Source organism: Archocentrus centrarchus, chromosome 7 (genome assembly GCF_007364275.1).
Source record: "Archocentrus centrarchus isolate MPI-CPG fArcCen1 chromosome 7, fArcCen1, whole genome shotgun sequence".
NCBI lineage: Eukaryota > Metazoa > Chordata > Actinopteri > Cichliformes > Cichlidae > Archocentrus > Archocentrus centrarchus.
Genome location: NC_044352.1, coordinates 21643975 through 21668061, shown reverse-complemented (window position 1 = coordinate 21668061; position 24087 = coordinate 21643975). Strand labels below are relative to the sequence as shown.

Sequence of the window (24087 nt, the reverse complement as noted above, 5' to 3'; positions counted from 1 at the left end):
TAGTCTGAATTTTGAGCTGAACTTGCTGCTCACTTTGACCCACATCGGAAGGGAGATGAGTTGGACACGCACCACAAAGCACTCTTTGTTTCACATTTTTCACTCACTCAGTCATACTTCCACAGAGCTCCAATGATCATCCGCTGCTGACACAAGCAGTTCTCATGCCTTGTTCTTACTCAGTAATGCATATTTTATTTTTTTCACTCCACTGAATGCTTGGTACTTTGGGAGACTTCAGTTTTTCTAAATGTATTTGCTCTGCAAGGTGAAAAGAGGAAATCACTCCAAGGTGAATAAGATTTATTTTTTTTACAGACACAAACAGCATTACAGAAGTTTTTACAAACAGCACATACATTTCTCTGGGAGGACATGCGGTGCTTTTGAAATAGCAACTAGCAGCCTATTGATGACAAGAGGACTCAAAAAAGAAATTGTATTAAAAAAAAGATTATTTATTGATTTGGCACCAGTTGAATTTATGCAAGGACTGAACACTGAAGGAGTGGATCAGCATGCATCACTCACTGTACTGTTACTCAGAAATACTGTATCGTCATGTAAAAGGACAGATGGTACCATAGTTAAGTTTAGACTGCCAGTAACAATGTCACAAACTAGGAGTATAATGCAAATGAGTAGCATCACTGCAAACAAACAGTAATACTGACGTGCCCTCACTGCATTGAGCTAAAAAACAACAAAAAAAACCCCAGCAAGAATATCTGAAGAATACTGAAAACAGAGATATTCAGCTAGTTGCACTGGATGAGGTCCTGTGGATAATACCGACTATATACTCACAACAATTCAACCACGGTCTCATTTCGACTGCAGATGTTCTTAAAAGGCTGTTTGATTGGTTATCGAACCAGTTTTGCAACAAAACTCATGATTGGGTAAATCAGGGCCTTAACTAAAAGTTCAGAACCACAGATTGTCCCGCTTTATACATCTTTCTCCACAGCACCAAAAATGTATCATATTAAACAATAAATGCTATTTTTATTTAGATGGTTGTTAATTCCGGACTGGGTGTGTTAGCGTTTTAGTTTGTCCCGGCTCCACGCAAGTTTATTTTCTTCATGCAAATAAAAAGGTTGAAGGAGCAGGTGGCACTCGCTTTACCAAAAACCTTTAACAAAACTCTAAAAGACTCACTTTAAACACATCAAAAACACTGGCTAGACTAGCAACTACAAATAATTTGCTGATGAACACTTCAGTCAAAAGTAATATCAAAACATCTGATTTTCTAGTCCCATAACAGACAATATTCTGCACTCTTATTCAGACCAACACAGTATTGCTTCTCTCCAGAGCAGCGAAGACTCTCCACATAGTTTTAGGTGCACGTACATGAAACTGTTTAAGTGCTGCTTCTTAGTCTTAGAATATATGTATGAAACTGTAAGGCTGGGTACAAACAGCTATTCATCAGTCCATTAATAAGTGTGTGGAGTTGTTCAGAAAGTCAGAAACTAGAATTATTTAACCAGGTTGCACAACTATAATAAAAAAAATTCTCAAATAATGCAACAATGTGCAATTTAGTGTGATTGGAAACACAAGTAACACCATTTAGTCAAAACCAGTCACCTGTTCCTAAAAAGGATATGACTGTTGCGGCCCAAGCTGTTACACAAGCTACACTTTATGGCTGCATAATTTGTTTTTACTTATAATGTGAATGTGTGCAGAGAGAAATATGTGTCTGAAGTAGCATTCAGGCCTCTAGAACGTCGAAAAATAACTAACCAACGTTGGCTCTGTTTTTCTTGGAATTAGCATAAAAGGTAAAAAGTTGTACAGGGGTGAGCACCAAACTCTGGTGTCATCATTTCATAAGAATAGCACTTCTTTCATGTTTCACCACCAAATTCTAATCAGTTTACCAGTTTTAACCAAGTCACTGTCAAATCACTTGATTTTTCAAGAGCTTGTCTTTATCCAAAGATAGACTTTTACAACTTGGAAGGAAAATAATACCAGTTGTAAAGACTGAAGTACTTTAAAAGTGCTGTAACCTGCTTTGATTTTTTTTGTTTGTTTGTTTATTTGATGTCAGATAAGTGGATGCACCTTACAGGTTTAAGTTATTTCAGATTATAAAAACCTGCTTGCTCACTGTACTCTCTCTCTTGCTCTGGGAAGTCTTTCAAGTCTCTGCAACTTTAGTTTACTTTGCTTGGCATGCTTACGCAACACTCTTATGTACATTTCCCATCATCCATTATAACCCCTGCCTTGAACACCCCACCTTAATTTCTAATTAAACAAACTGAATGGGCCATTGAAAATCTTTGTGTGCTCTCCTCTTGATATTAGATTAAGCCACTTTGGTAACAGTAAGCTGATTATAAATGCTCAAACCTGTTGACCATGGTTTGCTAATGTTCCAAGAAAAGACTCAAAAAGTCCCAGACACCAGAGTCCTTTGTGGCAGCTCTAGACCTGCATGCAGTTAGAAGCTCGTCTTTTTGCACAGTTGTTCTGGATTGTCTTCTTTCTTAAATCAGCTGATGCTGGATCCTGTGTACTTGAATTATTAATAGATTAAAATTTAAATGTGAATATTACTCAAATCTGATACAAAAAGAAATCACATTGTGCATATATGTAAATATGATACGATACAATATGGTCACAAACCATTAAAAAAAATCCAAATAAAGAACTAGAGACATTATGATATCATAATTACTGTGATAAAATAAAGAAAGAGGAACTCAAAAAAACTAAAAAAGCAAACACCTCGGGTACACAGACTGTAACTTCTCTCTCATATTGGCCACAAGCAGCTCTCATTTCTCTTTTTACATGATGTGATATGATTATATGCAAATCTATGCAATGTCCTGATTTGAAAATGGGGAATGTTGTGAGAATTTTGTTTGTGTTGTGCAGCACAATTATTTCTCTGCCTGCACAGCTCCCATACAAAGGCTTTCCTCCTCTCTGATGGTCTCCAACTCATCTGTGTGAATGGCCTGTGTGATTAAATTCAGCTCCTCACACATGGTCTCATATCGGTACGCCACGCGAATGTCAGGAACGTTGGTTCGCCTGATGTCGTTGCCCTCTTGCCCCTCCTTAATGTAGTTTGGGCCCAGCCAGTAACTCTTCGCCTGATTAAAAAGAAGAAAAAGGTTCCTATTAAACAGAACAATACACAGAAGAGGCAAGGCTACTATAACTATAAAACCACAGAATTTCTAATGTGCAGTAAAAGTATTGATACCTTGTGAGAAAATCCACTCATCAATACACTGTTTCTAGCAAGCTCACACATGTCACAGGAGCTCAGTTTCCATACTTGAGCAGCAATGCTGTACTCTTCCATCAAGGGCTCCTATGCAAAAAAAAATCCAACTCACAATTAAAAAAATCCAGTGCCTATGGAAGCATTTTCATACTATAGTTCTGGTTAAATGTTAAGCATTTCACTTTTAGAGTCGCCTTAAAAATCTTAAATCCATCCATCCATCCATCCATGCATCCTCTTCCACTTACCCAGGGCCGGGTGGCGGGGGCAGGAGCCTAAGCAGAGAAGTCCAGGTTTTCCTCTCCCCAGCAACCTCCTCCAACCCAAGGCATTCCCAGGCCAGTCGAGAGATATAATCTCCCCAACGTGTCTTGGGTGTACTCTCCTCCCAGTGGGACATGCCCAGAACACCTCTCCCAGGAGGCATCCTAATCAGATGCCCAAGCCACCTCAACTAAGGGCAGCCCTGACGGAGTCCAACACCCACAGGAAACAAATCCGCCATATTACCGGCTATACGGACCAAGCTCTCACTGCGGTTGTACAGAGACTGAATGGCCCACAACAACGGGCCAGACACCCCATACTCTCGCAGGACCTCCCACAGGATACCCCGAGGGACACGGTCAAATGCCATCTCCAAGTCCACAAAGCACATGTAGACTGGTTGGGCAAACTCCCATGCACACTCGAATATCCTTGAGAGGATAAAGAGCTGGTCCAGCTTTCCACGACCAGGACAAAAACCGCATTGTTCCTCCTGGATCTGAGGCTCGACTAACGGGCGGACCCTCCTTTCCAGCACCCTGGCATAGACTTTACCGGGGAGGCTGAGAAGTGTGATTCCCCCGAAAGTTGGAGCACACCCTCCGGTCTCCCTTTCTTAAAGATGGGGACCACCACGCCGGTTTGCCAATCCAATAGCACTGCCCCAGATCTCCACGCGATGTTGCATACGCGTGTCAACCAAGACAGCCCTACAACATCCAGAGCCTTCAGGAACTCAGGGCGAATCTCATCCACCCCAGGGGCCGTGCCACCAAGGAGTTGTTTAACCACCTCAGTGACCTCACCCCCGGTGATCAGCAAGTCATCCCCCTTGTCCCCTGACTCTGCTTCCACTACAGCTACAAGCTGCGTTCCACTTGGCCAGTCGATACCTGTCAGCTGCCTCTGGAATCCCACAGGCTAACCAGGCCCGATAGGACTCCTTCTTCAGCTTGATGGCTCCCTTCCCCTCTGGTGACCACCATCTGGTTTGGGGGTTACCACCATGAGAGGTACCAACGCCTTGCAGCCACAGCTCTGAGCAGCAGCCTCAACAATGGAGGTGCGGAACATGGTCCATTCGGACTCAATGTCCTCAGCCTCCCTCGGAATGCTGTCAAAGTTCTGCCGGAGGTGTGAGTTGAAGATCTCCCGGACTGGGGCTTCTGCCAGGTGTTCCCAGCACACCCTCACAATACATTTAGGTGCGCTAGGTCTGTCCAGCATCTTCCCCTGCCACCTGATCCAACTCACCACCAGTTGGTGATCAGTTGACAGCTCAGCTCCTCTCTTCACCCGAGTGTCCAGAACATACGGCCACAGATCTGGTGATATGATTACAAAATCAAGCATTGACCTGCAACCTAGGGTGTCCTGGTGCCATGTGCACTTATGGACATCCTTATGTTCAAACATGGTGTTTGTTATGGACAAACTGTGGTTTGCACAGAAGTCCAATAACAAAACACCATTCAGGTTCAGATCGGGCAGGCCGTTCCTCCCAATCACACCCTTCCAGGTCTCACTGTCTTTGCCCACGTGAGCGTTGAAGTCTCCCAGCAAGACTATGGAGTCACCCGGTGGAGCACTCTCCAGCAACCCGCCCAGCGACTCCAAAAAGGGTGGGTACTCTAAATTGTCATTCGGCGCATAAGCGCAAACAACAGTCAGGACCCATTCCCCGGCCTGAAGGCGCAGGGAAATAACCCTCTCATTCACTGGTGAAAACTCCAACGTGCATTCAGCAAGCCAGGGGGATACAAGAATACCCACCGCAGCTCGCCACCTCTCACCGAGGGCAACTCCAGACTGGAACAGTGTAGAGTCCCTCTCCTGGAAACTGGTTCCAGAGTTCAGGCCATGCGTTGAAGTGAGCCCAACTATATCTAGTTGGTATCTCTCAACCTCACGCACTAGCTCAGGCTCCTTCCCCACCAGAGAGGTGACATTCCATGTCCCAATAGCCAGTCTCGATAGCCGGGGATCGGTCCGCCAGGGCCTCTGCCCTTGGCCACCGCCCGACACACAGTGCACACGACCCCTACAATGCCTCCTGCAGGTGGTGGGCCTACAGGAGGGCGGGCCCATGTAACCTCTTCGGGCTGCGCCCGCCGGGCACCATGGCCACCAGATGCTCTCCCTCAAGCTCCCTCCCCAGGCCTGGCTCCAGGGTGGGGCCCCAGTAACCCTATCCCAGGCAGGGTAAATTGTTCCCTCGTTGTTGCAGACATAGGGGTCTTCTGGACCCTCACCCAGTTTGCCATGGGAAACCCTACCAGGGGGACAAGCCCCTGGGCAACATAGCTCCTGGGATCACTGGGACACACAAACCCCTCCACCACGATAAGATGGCGATTCACGGAGGAGAAGCTTAAAACCACCAAACGGTTTTACAGTGAATGTAAAAGGTTATTAAATGTTTGACTGACCTTGGTAAAGTGAAACTGCAGAGGGTCATCTGTAGACAGAGACACCATGAGGCCTCTGGACAGGTACTCTGGCAGAGGGTTACGATGATAGCTGAGGAACAGGCTGTTATTGCTGAGAGGAGACATGGCGATGCCTACCTGGGCCAAATAGTACAGATACTGCAGCACAGGAGCCTTAAGAGAAAACATGGTACCACGATGAGTCTGTAGCAATCAATGCATGAGAAACACAGTAATACAGCAGGTCTAGTTTTTCAAGATCTTGTAAAAAAACAAAGAAACATAATACATAAAATGATCTAATAACGCTAATCTAAATAAGGTCCTGGAAAGATAAAGTCTCTTGTATAGAATAGAATAGAATGCCTTTATTGTCATTATACAGGATGTACAATGAGATTGGAGGGCCACTCCTGTTCAGTGCAATGCAACAGAAAATCAAACTCTCTAAAATAAAAATAAAAATATTATAATCTAGTATAATCAAGAAATATACAGAAAATAAACAATGTATAAAATATACAAAAAATAGAATGTATAAAAATATATACATCCATTGGTGCATCTGTACATTGTAAGAAAAGTAAATAAGTGTATACATATAATAATGAAGATGATTAATATTGCACTAGTGAATGAATACTGGATATTACACAATATAGGAATGTTAGATATTGTTCAGTATGAATAATATAATATTGCACAGAGATGTGGGTGTTGCACAGTTACAGTGGGTGAGTGTGTGAGTTCAGGGTGGTGATTGCTCTGGCGAAGAAATTGTTCTTGAGTTTCTTCGCCAGAGCAAGAAGTAAGTAGTGAAGTAGTGAAGTAAGCAGCTGTTGTGATATTGAGGTCACACCTTCCTGAGCAGCAGCCCATGGGAGATATTCTCTGACAGCATGAAACCAGATACCAGGTGATGGATCGGCCCCGCCTCGCCACAGTGAGGGCGTAGTACAAGAGTGTGGAACCCCTGCTGCCTGGAACAATAAAGACACATAATAGTGGGAGGTGAGTGTTTGGGCTCAGCAAAGTATACTCTGGATAAATGAACACTCACTGCTGTTTCACAGTGACTCATGTACAAAGAAGATGACAAACCTCAGAGTGTACTTTCTGGTCTATAACTGTAAACACTGTCATAATGCAGAAACTGCATTTGTTATGAAGGTTTTTGCATTATAATTTACACATAAAGGACTGATTTATTTGTTTTACTAATGCTGGAAACACCAAAAATGTACAACCGGGGATCAAAAATCTCTGGCAGTCAGTTCAGCTAAAGTGTGGTTTACGTACCTGCGCAGGTGATTCAGCACAGTCATGTTTGCATACATATAGTAGAGGTAATAGGAATAGGGTGGGTTGTCCTCCTCTGTCCAGTTGACTGGCAGCGGACTGTCCAGGTTGAAGATATGTTGCTCTGGTTTTGATTCATCATCCACACTGTCGAACCCCACAACCTGTGTGAGGAATGAAGGGCACATCAATGAAACGCCCCCGACCCAAAAAGTGACTGCAGGAAATATGAATATGAAAAACTTAGATGTCGTACGTGCTGAAGGAAAAGGTGCAGCTCTGGGTGGCTGCTGGGGTCGACCGTAACCTCAAACAGAGGCATGAAGATATTCTCCAGCATTTCTTGGAAGTTGCACAGTTGTTTCTTTGTGTGGTAAACGTCACTTTGAAGAAAGAAGAAAAATAAATCAAGAAAGCCCGTGGGGAGATGTATATCAAGTCTATATATTGTACTCATGTATGCAACAGATATTTACACAATGATTATTCAGTACATTGATGGTCTTACATCATTGATTTGAATGAAAGTCACATAATTTTCAATATAAGTTAAGAAAAAGAAGTTATAACATGCATGAAATCATAATTAAAGCAGCGGTGCCCATGAGGAATAAAGTGCGACAGAAACAAACTAAACCTAAATATAGATGGATGATTTAAATATCTTTACTCATTATAAAGCTACACAGTATTTATTATGAAGAATAACTTCTTCCTATTATTCATAATGCTTGCATTTTTAAAGGGACACCACAAAATCAAATTAACATATTTTTGCATACGGCCTCTGGCCTGTAGTGCTATTTATCTTTCTAGATTGTTTCAGAGTGAGCTGCACAGTTTTAGAGATTTCAGCTGTAGAAATGTCCGCTTTCTGTTGTGTATAACTAAATGCTACTTTAGCAGCTAAAAATACTATTCTAGGCACTAATCTAGGCACGATTTTGCATCCACAATACTTCTGCAGTAAAATGTATAATATTTTTTTAATGAAGAATATGTACAAAGTGGTGACTTAGTTTGATAACCTCCTCTCTTCAAACTCACAAGAGTCGTGGCATTTGGACAAGCCAGCGCACATTGTCGGAGTAGACCTGATGTTTGACTGCCCATTTGGCCAGTTTGTCCCACTCGTTTCTGGAGCGGCCGTAGATTGACAGCCTGAGCTCCACGTTCTGGTATTTGCTCTCCTCCAAGTCGGCCATCACCTCCTGCACAGACACAGAAATTCCACCAGAGGGCGCCAAAGCTCAAAGAGTCATTCGGCAGAGCCCAGAAGCAACTACACTGTGTACGATACAAGCAATGTTTGTGCATTCAGTGAGCACCTTAATAATATGACCAAAGTATTTCCCCTCAATGTAGTTGTCCGTTTTGATGAAGATCTCTCTCAGGATGGACTCACCAATCGGATTGTATTTGGCATTGAATTTGTCAAATCGATGGAAAGTGTTACGATCCTGCAACAAAAAAGGTGAAATACTGAGTCACAATCTCTGACCAGGCAGCACCTCTGAAGAGCTTTTTTTTTTAAGTCTCCTTACAGTCAGTACTCACTGCATGCATGTCCAGTGTGTCAACACTTAGGTCAAAGGCTGTAAGGTTCATGCTCTCAAACACCTCCATGAGCGTCTGACCCTTGCCTCTTTCCATGTGTACAATGTCTTTGGGATACTTCTTCATGGCTCTTTTGATAAAACGTAGAAGGTGCTTCTGGTTCATGCAAGAGGAAGCATGAATGTGCGTGTCGACCTGTAGAACAGTTCAAACAAATAGGGAAATAAACTCTGGGATCCCGTAATCCGCTGCTGGATTTAAGAAAATAACCATGATTGAGTGGAACAGAAAAAGCTCTCAAGTTCACCTTACGGATATTATAAAAGTCTCTGTGTGGGACTTTCTTCTGTGCTGCCAGCTCTTTCATCTCATTGAGCAGGATGTGCATCTGGAATTTGGAGCTGAGATACTGCAGACGTCTATAGCAGAAGGACTTTCTGTTTCAAAGGCAAACAAAAGACAAATAGTGGGCGCTTTCTGTCTGAAAATAAACTTCACTTTTTTTTTCTTTTTTGGAGAATTTAAACTGATTTTACAAAACACTTCAGACTATAAGGTTAAATGAATGATTTATTTAAAAATGGGGAAACCTACACTGGCCCGTTGATAATGAGGGCCATCATGACGTTCATATCAGCGATGTACTCCTGCAGGTCTGGATACGGCAGGTCCAGCTCTGTGGTCCTGTAGGTGATAAAACATCTAAAAAAACTCTCTTTGCTGCCACCAAAAATGTGTGAACTCGGTCTAAAAACAGACACAAATCCTATCACAGTGAGGATGAAGCATGTGTGCATAAAGTAGGTGATTCATGACAAATATCTCACTTGTCCATAATGTTTCTCGTTGTGTACACATGCATGACACCATCAACCATCTTACAGCCGTAACCCATATCAGGGGACATGCTGGCGGGGTCCAGGTTTTCGTAGGGGTGCGTTTCAGAAACAGGTGGGTGCACGGTGGCATCTAAGAGGAGACAGAATGCCGCAGCGTGTCATGACTTCGATTAAGGTGGGCAAGCATGCGCAGCTATGGTCTGACTTTAACTGCCTACATGCTGTGACAGCCTGTTCTCGGGTGTGCAACAGATGGATCGTGATATCTGTGGGTGTCCCTGGTTATGTTTTAATGTGAGATGATTGCACAGATCACCAATTATCTCTGAGTAAGAGTAGCTTGAATAGAGTACTTGGGAACAGAGGTGCAAATAACCATTAGTATTTATTATTCTCTTGGTTGATATTTTTCCACTGTGAAAGAAGGGAGCACAACACCTGCATTACAGCTGACATTGCATGAGTCTGCTAATCTATCTCACGTTGCACTCGTGAATAAACTCTCGGGATATTTGAACTACCTTCTTGGGGCAGCCTCTCCCCCAACCCAGAGGTCTGTACCATTTTCTGCCAGAGAACCAGTGCCTCAGACTGGGAGGTGCTGACTCTCACTCAGCTGCAAACCAAAATCTGGTACATGCTGAAGGTCATGCTTCGATGAAGCCGACAGAACCACATCAGCAACAAAAAGCAGAATGCTAGTCTCAGGTTCCCAAAGTAGACACCCTCCTCACACCAGCTACGGGATCAGCGACAAGGGGAAAACCTGGCAGAGTCCCACACGCACTGAAAACGTGCCTGACTTTGTGCCAAGGACACAGACACGGCTCCCAGTCTGGTTATAAAAGGACCTGATGGCCTGTAACAACAGACCCAGAACCCCATACTCCCACAGGGCTCCTGTGGGGTATGCTACATAAATATTGTTTTAACTGATTTAGAGTGCAGTATACAATGATACTAGAGTAATTGTGTTGGTGAGGACATTTATACCTGCAGTGTCTGTGGTTTCTGGGATCTCCTCCTCGTAGATATCTAAGTCCAGGGGTCTCTCACTCAGCTCCTGCAGGTAACGAGCAGTGGTTCTGCAGAAGCTCTGCAGCGATAGACCCATGTACTTTTCCCTAATGAACAGAGCCTTCACCACACATTTGGCAGCATCCAGCAGATCTGTAAATGGAACCTTGATAAAGGACAAAAAAAAAAACCCAAAACAAATGCCTGTGAAAAAAAAAAAACAACAAAAAACATACATAGTCTGTGGTTCTCCTGAATAATACTCTTCCTGCAGTGACCACTCTGACTTACCCCACATTTCTCCTCTCCAGAAATAGTGACTCGCTGATACTCCCTCTCTGGGACTGGTTCTCTCTCCTGCAGGTCAGGAATTTGGCTCTGCTCCTTCATGTATCTAATGACAGATCAATAAATATATGAACTCACCATTCTGGCAGATTAAAATGAGCACTGACTGGTTAATGTTGCCATTGCGATAATGTGATCACTATTGACTGACTCAAGATCTGTGGCACTGTCAGTCTTCATGAACTCCTGTTTGGCTCGCAGGAGGATGTCTGGTTCAAACCTAAAGGCACAAAGTACAGTTTGGGACCATCAGTGCAAAATCTGAGCGCAAAGTCACATGTTCCTCCATACGTGCTCCAACCTCTTTTCCCTCTCACACTTACTTGATATCCTGGCTGATCTGTCGTTCAAGGCGATGCCGTTTCTCCTCCAGCTGTTCAATGGGGCTGTCCTCTGGAAACTCATAGGGGGCGCTCCGCATCTCACTCTCTGCCAGGCTGCGTGAGAACAGCTCCTTCAAATAGAGGCGTACAGTAATGAAAGCCACGCCACAAATTTGAATTTATAGGTTATTAAGCACAGTGGCTGAACACTGACTTCGGCAATCTCCTTGTATTTCCCATCCATGGAAGTACGTAGGTCAATGGATTGTTTCAAGGCCACAGGGATCCCAGGCAGGGAATGCTGGGAAGTGAGGAGGTGGCGGGTACCACGGAGCTCAACTGGAAATAAATAGAAGAAAGCAAGCACTGAGCAATTTCTCTTCTGTGCTCTCTTCTCACAATCCTTATTTTGAGACTTAATGTTCCAATTATGAAGAGAAGAAAGTACACATTGTTTATTCAACAAATCAAAGTTTCTGAGACATATATGTGTGAAGAGGAGCTCGTGGCGGCTAATGTTTGCTGTTTATCTTAATATCATGTCTCTGCCTGTGCTGCTGCACCGCTATAATTAGCCTATAAGAAATAATTTGTCATTTTTCACAGCCAAGCATGTTTGATAATAGTAATTTGGTTCAATTTCGTTTAAAGATTTATTGTCATGGACTAAGAAGATTGTTTATGTTTTTCTAAACTCATTAAATATGTCCACAGAGTTATCAACTTATGATTATTTCAGTGGCTTTCATGTTCCTTTAATAAGCTTTTGGGTATGAGGTAATGCACTATTAGAAACTGAAAACAGAGCATCTCAGTCACCAGTCAGGGGAGGTCCACTGCTAAAACTTCTAAACTCACTCAATGAATGTGTTGACTCAGTGTAGTTTACTGTGAACATCACATGGTACAAAGTTACAAACATAAGATCAGTTTTATTTCTGGATTGCATTCCTGCAATGTGTAACTTTTTCAAAGTAACCAAAACAATCTGCAGAAGCTTGCTGTTCCTCTTCACACAGCAGTGGAGGTCTGAACTCGGTGGCTGTTTGTGCCTTCAGACACAATGAGCCATTCAGGTGGAGAGTCCATCAGCACATACACTGGCTAATGCAAGCCATTGTTGCCATCGCAAGACTAGAGTTTTATACAAAGCCAGTTGTCATGGGAAGCTGAAGAGGGGAAAATAAAGGAGGCCGGTTCTTGACATTCAGAGACTTTGGACAAGAGGGGTATGAGTGGAAACTGTTTTTTATAGCACAAAAGAAAACAGAGATAATGCCTTCACTGTTGTGCGCACACACGCACACACACACACACACACACACACACACACACACACACACACACACACACACACACACACACACACACACACACCCGGGTGTATATTTAGACAGATATTAATCTTCCCCTTGAAACGATGCACCTGCCACTGAAATATTCATCATCCTGCTAAATATTTCATCCTGTGTATGCTAGACTGTCATGGAGACTGTTGTCCATCACAATTTATAGACCATACACACAAGAAGGTCAAAGAGGATACACTGCATGATACTTAAAGTCTGTACTGAAGTTCGACTTATTTAACACAGCATGTCTGAGCACGTCTGCTCCATGGAGAAAGCAAAGGAGACCAGAGAGGCCAATTAACTGGGCCAATTAGCACTCGACAAAAAGCTTCATTAAAATGTTAAAAAAAAAAAAAAAAACTTGTGAAGCAGGCAGAATGGCTTCTATAAAGATAAAACAGAGTGCTGAAATAATTGGCTGGACCACAAATTCACCACCAGTATATCATTCTGCTTAACACTGTCCAATCAGTACATCCCACTCCTGCTCGCACGGACTGCAAGGCAGTAAAGTCGAAACATGCACAGCATCTCTGGCTTTTTCTAAACTTTTTCTGAATTATTTGAATATGCTCATGTTTCACCGTTTACTAGCTGAATAATGAAGCTAATTTTAAAGTTTAAATCAAACATGAAATGAATCTGTGACCGCCTCTTTTTGAATAATGAACAAAAAGAAGTCATTTGCACAGAATCATGTCGCTGAAAATTTGTCTCTCATTTAAAAGTGTTTCAAAAATGTGAAATTTGAAAGCAGTCAGATATGACTGAAAAAAAAATGCACCCAATCATTGCATCAATACAGGAAAATATCAGTTTTCTGCTTACTAACACACTCAGAGGGTTCTGTCCAGCTTACACTTTTATCACAGTAACAACAACAAATATGGCAAAAGGATTTAATTATTTTCAAGTGAATATTGTGAAGTTGTGTTTTCCATATTTATGATTACTTTGTTTGGTTTGAACTACTATGCATGACTATACACTCATCAGCCACTTTGTGGCAAATATCTAATCGGCCAATCATCGGCCAATGACGGCAACTCGGTGGATTCTGGCATGTAGACATGGTCAAGACAACCTGGTGAAGTTCAAACTGAGTATCAGAATGAGGAAGAAGGTTGACTTTTTAATGTGGCATGGTTGTTGGTGTCTGAGCTGGTCTGACTATTTCAGAAACTGCAGGTCTGCTGGGATTTTCCAACACAACCATCTGTACATTTAAAGAGGATGGTCTGAAAAAGGGAAAACACTGAGCGGCAGTTCTCTGGGCAAAAAATAAGGTAAGAGGAGAATGGCCAGACTGCTTTGAGCTGAAGGCAACAGTAGCTCAAATAATCACTCATTAAAACCATGCACAACACACTGAACCTTGAAGCAGATGGGCTACACTGGGTAGTATTTCTATCAGCTAAGAATGGGAAACTGAGGTTACAGTTCACTTAGGCTCACTAAACCTGGACAACAGAACACTGGAAAATTGTTGCCTGGTCTGATGAGTCTTGATTTCTGCTGCAATATTCAGATGGTAGAGTCAGAATTTGTCATTAACAATATGTAAGCATCCTCTCTTGTATCAGACTGGTGGTGATGGTGTTAATTAGCACACTTTGGGCACCAGCTGAGCATCATTTCTACACCACAGCCTACTTGAGTATTGTTGGTGGCCATTTCCATCCCTTTATGACCACAGTGTACCAGTCTTCTGATTTCTGCTTCCAACAGGATGACATGCCATGTGACAAAGATCAGATCATCTCAAACATGACAATGAGTTCACTGTAATCAAATGGTCTCCACAGCCACCAGATTTCAATCCAATAGAGCACCTTCAGGATGTGGTGGAACAGGATATTTGCATCATGGATGTGCAGCTGACAAATCTGGAGCAACTGTGTGACACTAACATGTCAACATAGATGAAAGCCTGTGAGGGGCGCCTGGGTGGCTTAGTGGTGAAGCAGGCAACCCCATACGTATCACGCCTTGTGGTGTGGGTGGCGCAGGTTCGAGTCCCGGCCCATCGCCAATTTGCCCGCATGTCTTCCCCTGTATCTTTCCCCCAATTCCTGTCTCTCTCCACTGCCCGTAAAAGCTGCTGTGGGCAAAAAAAAAAAAAAAGAAACCTGTGAGGAATGATTCGAGCGCGTTGTTGAATCTAAGTCATGAAAAATCAACACAGTTTTGAAGGAAAAAGGGGACCAATCTGGTACCAGCAAGTTGTACTTAATAAAGTGTCGAGGAAGTCTGTAAACTGGACTTTCGTAAAAATTTTAGAATTTCTGGAGTTTTGTAAAAATAAAAAAAAACTAAACTTGGCAAACTGCACCTTACTTAGTAGAATTCACAGCTTTCTTCTGTTTTATACATGTTATATTTATTAAATGTATTAATAATTATACTCTAATATTGGAAAGCTAATATTTTACAGACAAGTCAAGACATGTGGAGACTTCAAGTGGAATTAGGAAACTGTAATTACCATATTATACTATTTCCCACTATTTTCACAATTTTTACTGCAGACTAACTTCTAATGCAAATAACTGTGAGTCGCAGCTCTGGTCATGAAATGAAAAATAATGTTTGTGTCACAGTAAATTTGGCTGGACTCTTATAATAGATAATTTATATAAATGAGAAATTATACTGATGTTGATAAAAAGTAAGCTTCCTCTGTCCAAAGGCAAGGCTGAGTCAATAAAAAATAACACATGCTGTGATGCTTCAAACTCAGCTGAGAAATTCAAGCCACACATAGATGCTCCTCTGCTATTAAGAAAGGGCAAGTATGTCCAATGCAACGGCTGGCTAAGGTAGCTCCATGCTGTCCCTTTGGGGCACATCAAAATCATTATGATTACAGTGGACACTGTTGTGGAGGGCAGGAGTTGACCAGTGGCAAAGACAAGCATGCTGGGCCACAATAAAGCAGAGCCTAGCCAAGCCTACCAGACTCCAAGCTAATCCCCTAATGGCTGCTATATTTGGATCAGTAGCATCTATGGTTACATAACAACTCATCCCCCAACAGAAGGGCAAAACGCTCAAAAATTAAAGTCAGCCATAATTCACTTGCTTCTATGCTACATAATCTGGCAGGCTGAAGTTTTTATTGTTCTCAGAGGACCTGATAGATCTAGTAAAACAGATTTTAAACTGTCTCCAGGCTCTACCAGATGTCTTAGAACAAAAACATGTTGAACATAAGACAACGCAACTCACATACTCACATACTCACAGCTCGTCGCTCTATATTTCTGCTGAGCCTCAAAACAAGGTCAGATAGTATCAGCTTGCAGAGAGACTTCCACCACATGAATATTTCAGTAGTAATACAGAGCACGGAGAGTCCCAGCTCCAGCACAGTGTTAAAAGTCACCAAAGATGCAACAATAAGTCAACTTAAGCCTTCACATCAGAGTGGGGCAAGAGTTCAGGGAATTTCATGTATGGAGATCGGATTTTTTTTCTCATCTTTGTTAAGAAACATAACTTTCCAGGGAGAGTTCATATTCCCTGACCAAACAGAGGATGATTATATTTCTGTACTGCCTCTATTTATCCCCCACATTCCCGCTCTTTGCTTCTACAACCACACAGGCCATGCTTCACCAAACACTGTCTACCTGCTTCCACTGACTGTGCATCTTTCAGCTCACAAGCAAATGCCAGTGACTCACAGCCTCTGTAGCAAACCTCTCCCAGTGAAAGCCGTATGTTCTCACAGCGCATATGTGTCAGCACTGCTGAGAAAGCAGGATTGCCGGTGATCGACAAGTATAATTAATACAGCAGGAGAGTAAATTTGGGTAGTACCACTATTACAGTTGTTTGTCAGAATGGCTGCAGATTCCCACTTCACTATAACTAAAGAACTGAATTTGGCCACTCACCACTCATATGGGCAGTCTCCAGTCCAAATATAGACATTTGCAAAGCAGAGATAATGCAGCAGAATCTAACAACCCTCCTAAAGGATGTTTTCCAACTGTGCATCAGTCAGCTCTCCAAAATGAAAGTTCTTTTACGCCCAGAGATGGTTTGTTCTCTTCAGCTGCACAAACTCCATGTTCTGTATTTCATTTACTGTTGTCGGACTTCTCACTTGAACCATAAAGCAAGCAATACTGAAACTATAAAAGGCTCAATGCCCACTAGACTTGAAAAAAACAAACAAACATATCTGCCGGCTCTTGCAGTTGGAGGCGTAGCTCAATTTATCGATCTGGGCTGCTTTTCTTTGCACAGTTGCACCTTTGCAGCACTCTCAAAAGACACGAGAAAAGCAGTTTGTGGGACAATCAATCGACACACATTCTTCTCAGCACACAAAGACAGCACTGCTCAGGGCTGTTGCACAAATCCATCAAGGGACAGGCTGAGGAGAGTGGCAGTGATTGGGAAAGAGAGAGAGAAAAAAGGAGGAGGGTGAGAGGGTTATTTGTGCTTTTTGCAAGGGATGAGGGTAGTGGAGCGTACCTGTCTCCTCACAGCCTGCGTTAACCAGCAGCTAGCAGGGCCGAGGGAGGAAAGAGAGACAGAGAGAGGGAGAGAGAGACTGTCCTGGCAGGGAGATGGAGCATGCCAAACAGCAAATGGCCCAGGATGGCATCTGCTGTCCTTTCAAGATGGGTTAAATATAATGGCAGGGACAGAGGGATGGAGAGAAACAAGAAAGAAATACTTCAAACAGTCAAATGTCAAAACTGGCAAAAAAAAAAACACACGTATGTTTGCACATCAATACACTCACAGAGTCAAACAGTCATTCCCTCTGTTTCCTCAGTCTGTCACTGTCATACATACAAAAAGCTGGTCCAGCAGATCCATGAACTCCCCCTCACATCCCAGTATGTGACCCCCCCCCCACCTCTGCTCTGTCTGCCTCCTGGTTCAGGCCAGCTGTCGTTGCACTAGCTGCCTCTGGAGCTGATCCTTCTCATTTGAATGCCTCTGACATCTATCTGGAATGTACCACAGGAGGGTAAGGAGGCAGGGGGAGACGACACACATTACCAGAGGATGTGAACTCTCCTGCTATTCATTTCTGTAGCAGGCACTTCCCCCCCTCCCCCTCCTCCTGTCTACTTTATAGTCTGTGCAGTGTTTTGCTGAGGGGACCATGTGTTCAGGATGTTTGTGTCCTCTATGTGTGTGTGAGTAAGGTGGTGCTGTCGCAGCAATAAGGCTTGAGACGTCATCGTCTCTGTTTTTGCCGCTGAATAGTAACAGTGTGAGAGAGATGCCTGTCCGATAGATGCGACCTACCTCCTTCTCGCCTCACATGAATGAAATTAAAGGGCCAGCATGTCGTCCCCATTATGTTTGCTGCAGCAGTAATTTCTGGAACATGTCTTCCCAAACACAGAACTATGCATATGCTATTTGAAATTATTCTTCAGTAACACAATGACCTGCATTTCCACAGCCGGATTTCAGAAAAATAAACATTTATGAAACCCTCCACTGAATCAGCTGTATCTTTTTATTTGCTATACTTTTGTAATGAATGTAAATTTGCACTGGATAACAGAAGTAACAGAACGGATCCCACAGTAAAAATCTGGTGAAAACACGGTGAAGGTGCTGAATGTCCCAGTTAATAATTACAGAAAGATTTTATTGCACCACACTTCTGTTTCTTGTCTGAATATTCTCCATGAATTCCACTTCTTGGCAAACTGAGACAATGTGACATTTATCAGAGCTGTCCACAAACAAGGCCACTAAAATGAGATTTACATAAAGTCTCATAAGCCTGATAAACTTACTTAATGCTTATGTGGCTGTATGTTCAGTCAGTATCACTCTGCATAGTGAGTACTTGCACCAAGTATCTTATCTTCTCTTGCTCAATATAGTTCAGCTCAGTTTCTCTTAACTCAGAGCTGAGTAAAAAATTCTTGCCTTTTCAATCCCTGTCTTAGACTGTTGGGTTAGTATTTATGCTTTATTTTATTACAAATGATACAGCAGACAATATTCTGACTTGGAACAAATTTAAAATCTAAAGGACCAAATGACATAATATCTGTCTATACCAACTGATATTCATTTGGTAAGTACAGCTATGTTCTGAAGTTTACATACACTCATCATGGGCATGAATGTCAGGACTGGTGGAATGACTGCACAGCGTACAACTTTAATGACTTAAAAAAAACAGAACTGGTTGCACAAGTTTGTATTTATTTTGGATTTTGTCTAATCCACACAGGATCAAAACTATACCTATACCTCAAACCTAAGAAAACTGAACCAACTGTCAAGCTTGGTGGCAGCATCATGCTGTGGGGCAGTTTTGCTGCCAGTGGTACGGGTACATTGCACAAAGTGGATGGGATAAAGGAGGAGGAGGACTACCTCCAAATTCTTCAACTTCACCCCAAAGCAACAAATAAACCTGTTCTGCCAATGTTGCCAAAAAGAGTGATCACATATCCAGGCAGCAGAAGCTTATTTATTGGTCGAAGTGCGAAGTGACATATAACCATTAGTGGTGGTGTATGTACATTTCTAAAACTATGTGTATAATTTTGGCTCTGAGTGGATTAGAGAAAATCCAAAAAGTAATTCAAACTTGTGCACCTAATCCTTGCTAAAGAATTAAAAAATGCTATACAATCATTCCACCCTGGAAACAAAACAGTTCAAAGAAATCATTTAAAACTCCAAAATGACCATGACGTCCATGTCCACAATGAGTCGATGTCAACTTTTGACCACAACTGTAAATGCAAGTTGTCCATTAAGGGAAAGGCCAGTGGTCCAGTGTTCGAGTGCAAACTAAAGTAATATATTCATTGTAAACTTCATATTTGCTTAAATTGTGGATTTAACATTTGAGTATTTACAGCAGCAGAAAAATGAGTGAAAAGTAGACCACAGTTCCTAAGAAATATGACACCAAGTGTAACAGTGTGGCTCAGCATTAATGATTTTTGGACAACAATTGTGTTCTGTGAGACATGAAGAAGCTCGAGTGGGATGCGGCTGCACAGGCGATTGTTCTTAGAAGAGTTCACTGTTTTAGTCTTTTGATGGCAATTATTCACAGTAACATAAACACAGGACCCTGACAGGCTCTTCCATTAAATAATATGATGAAAGATGATTTTAATATCACAAACATCCAGTCAGAATTTCTTCATGTGATGCTGTTGCTGATATGACTTTACATACAGTGCATCTTTGCAACTGTACAGAAAAACAACAAATGACTGATTTAAAAGCACCCCGACCATCATGATATCATATTCTGCAAAAAAGTATCCTCTTCTCAAACTCCAGTCTCAAAGTGGAGCACTGAAAAAAATCTTTCTTTCTTTCTTTCTTTCTTTCTTTCTTTCTTTCTTTCTTTCTTTCTTTCTTCTTCTTTTTCTTCTTTCTTTTCTTGCTTTCTTTCTTTCTCTCTCTCTCTCTCTCTCTCTCTCTCTCTGTCTCTCTCTCTCTCTCTCTCTCTCTCTCTCTCTCTCTCTCTGTCTCTCTCTCTCTCTCTCTCTCTCTCTCTCTCTCTCTCTCTGTCTCTCTCTCTCTCTCTCTCTCTCTCTCTCTCTCTCTCTCCAAGGTATTCAAATTCCAAATTGCTTTCAAGAGCTCTAATCAAACTGTTCAGGCCTCAGAAACCATGATTTCTTCAGACCAGGCTCCCTCTGATGGCTGAACACAGAGTCACACACAGATCAGTCAAAGCCCTGAAAAGCATTATTCCAATGTAACTAGCAGTGAGGATCAGTATGAGGGGAAAATCATGTGGGTGAGTGCCTCCCTGATGGTTTATATTATTTAATTTTTTATTTATTACTGATGAATCTAGATGAAATGGGACAGGTTGTAGCTATTATCTGTTGATCAAGCAATGCCTCATATTTTCATAGGAAGATTATGTGTTGTTTGAAAAAATATTTCATTAAGTCATCAGTTGATCAGATGATAAATTTTATGGGTTATTTTTACACATTTGGCATGAAAATCCCCTCGATATTTTTTAAAGCAATCCAAACAGTTCAAAGCCAAAGTTATTCATCTAACCTGGATTATTTCAGAATCCAGGAAATATTCTTGCTTTCCATATTAAAGCTTTTACTTTAGCACAGAAAAAAAAAGTGATTAGTCTACTTACAGTACTGACTAATCACTGCAGCAGGGAATACTTACAACACACCAAAATTGGTATTTGTATTAGGTTAAGCCACTGGAATATTATAATTATATTATAATAATTTTATTTTAGCCACTAGATATTATGTTTGATATATCTAAGTATATATGTGTAGCAGCAGGCACTGTACCTTTCAAACAAAGCAGCTCTCCGCAGATCAATATAGCTGCAATCAACAGTTGCCATCAGATAACTGCAGTATATCTCATGTAGTACCACACTATTAAGCATGAGCAAATATCTTATGAAACGATGGTCCCACCCATAAGGCACAAGTTCATGAGACCTTTATCAGCCCAGAAGAGCTGGTTCGTGTGAATTGCAGAGATACAAGCAACTAAATTGCAGCACAGACTAGGGACGCACATGAGGAGTGACTAACTGAAGGCCAGCTGAAGGTGTGCTGGGGTGGGTGCCTCCATCAATCATTAAGGTTTGAGCAATTACAGCTACAGATTAGGTCTTGGGTCATTACTGAATTTGTTAATGACACAGACTCTGACATATGTGGGCATGCAATGATGACAAGGCGTGACACATCCAAAAGAGGTGTGAACAAGATGTGAGTGAAATGCAATGTGTTCAAAGGTCCATGACTGTGTGAACAACCAGTTTGAATTTGGTAATACTTTGAATTGTATTTGGTCTTGAATGTTTTATGTTGTTTACGTTGTTCTGCTTTTCCAAAGCAGTAGAACATCAGTTCTAACCCTGACCCTTCACTACACGCATCTGACAGCTGTTGTATTTGAAATAAAGATAACTAATCAGTTATGGCAAATCTGCGCAGAAATATCCACTGCTACATGTCATTTGCACTGTTTTAAGTGGTTCAACAAGTGGAATACAGCACACAGTGTGGACTAGCCAAACTGGTGAGTGGGTGTCAGTCTAATATCGGCACTGATTCTTTCACAGCTTCTCTCTCTGCTGAGGTTCACTCCACGAACCCTGCACATTATTGCAGACTTTTACTGCACAGCATATGTTACACCACAGCCTTTCTGCCTGATGGACACAGCACAGTGTATTATGTGTATAAGAGGGTCTACAACCCTTGAAGAAATTTAAGCTGTGAGAGATTCATTTAGTTCTGTTTTTTTCTTTTTTTTTTCACTCTGCTGGATTTAATAAGCTAAAAGCTCCTCCAGCATGGGGAACATGAGTTTAAACAGCCATTCAGCAGAGTAGTGAACAGACTCACAGTCTTTAATTTATGATCTCTTATAAGCAGCTGCAGCATGATTAAAAATCTTAGTAATTATTCAAATAGAGCATCTAATACAGCCACACACCCATTAATCTGCAACCTGTTTTTTTTTTACACCATGTTAAACTATTTACACAGACTATAGTGTGCTGGAGTGGCGTGAAGAAGAAGAACATCCTTTTGAAAAAACAAACAAACCGACTCACTCAAATGTCATCTTTGCTTACACAAAAGGTTCCCTAGATGCTTTAACAACATAAACTGTGATGTTATCTCAATGTGCCTCTGCAGAGACTTTCTAAATCAAACCCTGGAGGCTTCAGAACTGAATCTGCATTGGCAGAGACAGTGTGCACTTCCTGTCTCTGCCAATGCTGCCTGTCTTCAATGATTTCTCCCAACGAGAGAGCAATTTTGGCGCTGTAAATGAGGATAATTACAGGGAGCATTGTGATTGGAGGGGGGCTGATGAATCCCTCAGACCTCCTTGCTGTTGCTTTTATTGTCAGGGTTAAAAATCAATCCTGTAACTACCTCTTCCTAATGTCATGGCATGCCGCTGTCTATCCCCAGTGGTGACATGACCTATGTGAAGGACCCTTTTTAAAGACGCAGTATTTTTTTTTTTTTAAATATGTTGTGCATGCATTATGTAATTCCAGTCTTTTAAATTGATTACAGCAGTTACTTCTCAGATTCCATACAGTTAACTATCACTCAATTCATTTCTTTGACTCGAGAACCACCGGTGGAGGGAAAATATTTCATAAAATTTGCATATTTTTCTTTCCCAGTGAAAAACAGGCAACCATCAAAGACTGAATATGGTTCTAAATGACTTTCCTTTTAAACAACTCATATGATGTAAGGGTTGTGTGCTGCTGTTTCCGAATATCACCATTTGCATGACATTACTATAAACTGAATGAACACGTTTTGCATTTCAGAGAGGAGTAATGAACAGAAATGGCTGCTATTTCATCTTTTGGTCATCACATGCTCTTTGTAGCTTCAGTGAAAGCCTGACCAGCATGTGCATACATCAGAGGGGAGGCTAATCCTCTCATTCAGTGAGGGATCAAGTCCTGAGGTACCAACCTACATGTTCTCTGTAGGGTACATACTACCATCGGGCTGAGCAAAAAACATTATTGTTGCATTTTTCTAAGCAACCTATTCCTTATTATGCATGCTGTATAAGACCTAAATATATTTTTGGGTTGTGGGTTGCATTTTTTTCACTGCTTGCAATATGTTTTGAAAATATGAAATAATCCAAAGTCAAACAGCCTGTCATTCTTAAAACACAACAGACAAAACACACGTTTTTCACCTGACAACAACAAGTTATGCAACATCAGATTTGCTCCATACAGCAGTAGCTGGTCATACTGTAAATCTACTTTGGACAGTCCAGCTGATGCATGTTGTGTCATTTCTGAAACTAAGCTGGAAAATAAGGGATGAAAGGGAAAACTAGAAGCCAGAATGCTGACATTAAACTGCAGGATATGAACGTCAAAATCCCGCGCAGAGCATCCAAAGCATCCTCTGCTGCACCTCCCTAATCAACAGGTTTGCATTTCCCCAACTACTAACACAGAAAAAAGTAATTATCAAAGACTCTTTCATGAGTGTTTTCTAATCTTCAAAAAAAAATAACACATTATAAAATTTTAAAAATCTAATTTCCCCTAAAGATGCACATTCCAGGGCTAAACCTCCTTGGGTTCAGATCATATGAGATCCCTCCTTCTGTTACAGGATCAGGATGCTCAAAGCGTCCTTCCTTTGCAACCCCAGTCTCCCACAACTCACCTGTGCTGGCTGTGTATTGCAGGCTTCCCCGCTTCCTAAAGGGGGACAAGGGCTTGTTTTTGGCCCCTGTGCCCCCGGCTGAGTTCCCAGAGGGCAGGTTGGAGGACATGTCTTGTGGTTCAGCTTGGCTCAAATTGGGCAGAGAAGAGCTGAGTGAGTCAGAGCTGCGGAGGACGGAGCGTCGAAAAGATAC

General features: G+C 42.0%; 1 protein-coding gene across 4 annotated transcripts; it reads right to left on the bottom strand.

Annotated features, from left to right (window-relative positions):
- Positions 1–286: 286 nt before the first annotated feature.
- On the bottom strand, positions 287–24003 carry ampd2b (adenosine monophosphate deaminase 2b). 4 transcript variants are annotated; one of them, XM_030733128.1, is made up of 19 exons: positions 17459–17583; positions 17185–17320; positions 11562–11686; positions 11348–11478; positions 11176–11244; positions 10968–11070; positions 10653–10842; positions 9648–9789; positions 9415–9504; positions 9128–9257; positions 8821–9015; positions 8592–8723; positions 8311–8474; positions 7520–7646; positions 7264–7427; positions 6824–6944; positions 5965–6138; positions 3245–3355; positions 287–3131 (listed from the first exon to the last, which is right to left on the bottom strand). In XM_030733128.1, the coding sequence occupies exons 3-19, from the start codon at positions 11589–11591 to the stop codon at positions 2916–2918; spliced, it is 2289 nt and encodes a 762-aa protein (XP_030588988.1). In that variant the 5' UTR covers positions 11592–11686; positions 17185–17320; positions 17459–17583; the 3' UTR covers positions 287–2915. The 4 variants fall into 4 exon arrangements, with proteins under 4 accessions (XP_030588988.1, XP_030588986.1, XP_030588989.1 ...); XM_030733126.1 differs by lacking the exons at positions 17185–17320; positions 17459–17583 and adding an exon at positions 23895–24003; XM_030733129.1 differs by lacking the exon at positions 17185–17320 and having other exon boundaries at positions 17459–17588.
- Between the last annotated feature and the right edge of the window lie 84 nt (positions 24004–24087).